This window comes from Myotis davidii, unplaced genomic scaffold (assembly GCF_000327345.1).
Source record: "Myotis davidii unplaced genomic scaffold, ASM32734v1 scaffold269, whole genome shotgun sequence".
NCBI lineage: Eukaryota > Metazoa > Chordata > Mammalia > Chiroptera > Vespertilionidae > Myotis > Myotis davidii.
Genome location: NW_006383008.1, coordinates 7,558,732 through 7,562,458, shown reverse-complemented (window position 1 = coordinate 7,562,458; position 3,727 = coordinate 7,558,732). Strand labels below are relative to the sequence as shown.

General features: G+C 38.8%; 1 protein-coding gene across 3 annotated transcripts in view; it reads right to left on the bottom strand.

Moving 5' to 3' along the window:
• RNGTT (RNA guanylyltransferase and 5'-phosphatase) overlaps nucleotides 1–3,727 on the bottom strand; it is a 200,339-nt gene that overhangs the window by 172,498 nt on the left and 24,114 nt on the right. For all 3 annotated transcript variants that reach the window (XM_006778272.2, XM_006778271.2, XM_015557684.1), the window contains one exon: nucleotides 911–986. In XM_006778272.2, coding sequence (XP_006778335.1) covers nucleotides 911–986 — 76 coding nt within the window. The remainder of the gene's footprint in view (nucleotides 1–910; nucleotides 987–3,727) is intronic.

Here is a 3,727-nt window from a genome sequence, read left to right as displayed (position 1 = left end):
GAAGAGAACCACTGAGGTTGCATGACAGGGAAATAAAACATACAATCTAATGTGTACTTCTGCTGATTATATTCAGAGAAGGACCTACTGTGTGGAAGGCTTTGTAAACAAAATAATAACCCTCAATCGGTAAATGAGGAAATTAATATACCATTCTCTCAGGAATTTTTGAGTAACTAACGTTCTAATGTCTCAAGATTTAAAAAGGTATTTGACTAAAATAAAAACATGCTGATTGGTTTATATAGCAACACTCCCCAAAATAACCTCTCTACAAAATCTTCTGTTTTTCCTAGTACTTAACAGCTATAAAAAGGTACTATTAAAAATTATTTAAAAAACAACAGCAGGAACTTCCAAAGGTGAATATGAACACAAAATATTGGAAGAATTTGTGTCTCATAAGAGAAAAACATCTGGAAAAGAAAATACATAGAATATGGGGTCCATGAGCACTCAACTAAAGTGCTACTTAGTAGAAAAACACCAATGAATGGTATTCTAAAGATTAACCAAACTAAAATGAAAAAAAATTCAAATTATATTAATCATGACTTCACCAAAGATTTGGCAACATAAAGCGCTAAAACTAAAAAGAAAATGAATGAGCCCAGCAGTGTGGCTCAGTTGGCTGAGCAATGTCCCATGCACCAAGAGGATGCTGGTTCCATTCCTGGTCAGGGTACATGCCCAGGTTGCAAACTCAATCCCCAGTAAGGAGCATGCAGGAGGCAGCCGATTGATGTTTCTCATCAATGTTTCTAACTCTCTCTCTTTCCCTCTCATCATGGATGTTTCTCTCTCTCCCCGTCTAAAAAAAAAATCAATAAAAACATATTTTTTGATATCAATGAAATTTTTTTATCCATTACTAAATATGTCTCCTCCCATTATTACAAGAAACAAATACCTCCAATCCATTTTCTCCACCAAAAAGGCACATATGAGGAAACCGGTACGATTGAAGCCATGGGTACAATGAACACCTAGAAAATAAAGTAGCATTGTTTTAAAAATTTTTCACTTCAGAAGCCACATTTTACTTTAAAACTCCAATCTACAATCAAAACATTTCAATCATTTTATAAAATATCTACATTTTAAAAAACTCAGCCTCTCATAATTATTACTAACTTGTCAGTTGAAGTTGCTTCGAATCTAATTTATAGCACTAGCTGGAAGTTTAAATGTAATACATATTGATTTATTATAAGGTACTCATTTATTGGTTACAAATTATCTCTAGATCTAAAGACTTCTCTTAACACAAAAATTTCAAGCATTTTAAATAAGGAGGCATTTTTTTTTAGCACACAACTCTAAGGGGACACACATACACACACACACACACACACACACACACACCTACCTGACTGAATACAGAAAATAACTGATGTACACTAAAAATAAAACTACTTTGAAGTTCTCTAGAAACCATCTGACTGTATCTTTATATTACGTTATAACCTTTCAAAAAAAAAAAACTTAGAAGAAAACCTGCTGAGAAAAAAATTTTCTTTTTCTTAAACCTCTTTTCAGGACATATTTGAGGTCAGTGTGATCCTACCTCTATGTTCTGAAAAGCTGCAAATGAGCTTCATAAATTCTAAAAATAATTGCATTTTTAAGTCATTTTAACTACTTTGAACAAGTAATAATAACAGGTTGATGGACATTACCAACATGACAACTTTACTGCCAGGGTTAACTCACTCTCCTGCAAACCTCAAAAAAAAGGCTTTCCTGTAATTTCTGTTTAATGGTAGGCTACCCAGGTATTTAAGACTATGTCTTTTTACTTATTTTTTAAATATATTTTTATTGATTTCAGAGAGGAAGGGAGAGAGAAAGAGAGAAAGAAACATCAATGATAAAAAAGGATAATTGATCGGCTGCCTCCTGCACAACCCCTATTGGGTATCAAGCCAGAAACCCAGGTATGTACCCTGACCAGGAATCGAATCATGACCATCTGGTTCATAGATCGATGCTCCATCACTGAGTCACACCAACCGAGCTATGTCTTTCTTTTTAATGGTACCTTTTACAAACTACTCTTCTCCGTGGATACAAAGCATCCTGTGACTTAGTCAATGGCCTGGCAGGGTAGCTCAGTTGGTTGGAGTGTCGCCCTGTACACCAAAAGATTCCTGGTTTAATTCCTGGTCAGGAGCCATACAGGAGGCAACCGATCAATGTTTCTTTCATATCTACTGTTCTTTCTCTCTTCCTCTCTCTAAAAATCAATGAAAACATATCCTTGAATGAGAAATTTAAAAAAACTTAGTCAATACACAATGCTCAATAAACAAGGATACAAAGAAACTGCAGACAGTAGGAGAAATTTGTACAAATGTAAATTTATGAATCAAAAATAGCATTTTAAATGAATGAGAATGGCTAGAGCATGGAATAGGATAAAAAATGTAAAATGCAGTTGGAGAGGGCGAGAGGATCAAAATCCTGAAGAAATTTGTGCATCATACTAAAGAAATAATAAGGGCAATGGGGCGATATCAGACAATTTTAAGCATGGCAATAAAATTATCAAGCTTCAGATAATCACTCCAAAGGTAGCTCATCAGAAGATATAGAGAAAGCAACAATGAAGCAAGAAAACCAATAAGGAAGCCATCTCAGTAGTTAATGTGTGAGACAAGAGTCTGAGTTACAAAGGTCATAATGAGGAGGAAAGGCAGACTGAAGACACATTTAAGGTAGAATCTGCAGTCTGAGGGGTAAATGACTGTCATTATTGAGAGGAAAGATTTTAAAGGAGTCTTTGTTTCCTGACTTGGGTGACTATTGGGCAGTGGCACCATTTACTAGGTTAGGAAGTACAGGAGTTTACATCATACTACAGCCAAGGCAATGAGGCTGCATTTAAGGTTCTTATGGGACTGAGAAGTATTTGTAAATAAAGGTAAAGAGCTTCACAGAAAGGTCTGGCTGGAGTTGTAGATTCAATAAGCAATATATAGTCAACTATGGAAGGGGTCTATGGTGTGGATACAATTGCTAAGAATAGGTATCCTAATATATAAAAACCCTGAGTCTATCATATCTGCAACAACCGGGAGGCTCGACCAACCAGAAGTCAGTCCTGCAGTCAGCACCCAGCACTGACTGCTATGGCTGCAGGCACGGTGACCCAGCACTGACTGCTGAGGGGGCTGCGAATCAGGCCCAGAGAGAGGCCTGAAGAGAGAAACAGGGTCTGATCCGTATCCTCTGTGGAAGCTGTTGATCAGCACTTGCCTCTTTCTCTCCTGGCCCGGCCAGCAGCTGTGCCTCCATTTCTCTCCAGGCCTCCACTGGGGCTGCTGATCAGTCCTGCCTTTCTGATCAGGCCCTGCTGATAGGCCCAGAGATGCTGACTGGCATAGAAACCAATCAGAACCAAATCTGGGTCAACTGTGAGGAGCCATTGGCTGTCTAGGAGACGAAGCTTTTGACACTGACTGGCATATAAACTGACCAATCAGAACCAAATCTGGGTCAACTGTGAGGACAATGGCTACCTAGGAGGCGGAGCTTTTGACGCTGACTGGCATAGAAACCGACCAATCAGAACCAAATTGGCCAGCAGAGGAGGGCAGTTGGGAGCAAGATCAGGCCTGCAGGGGAGGGCAGTTGGGGGTGGGGGTGATCAGGCAGGCAGGTGAGCAGTTAGGAGCCAGTGGTCCCAGATTGCGAGAGGGATGTCTGACTGCCAGTTAGGCCCACA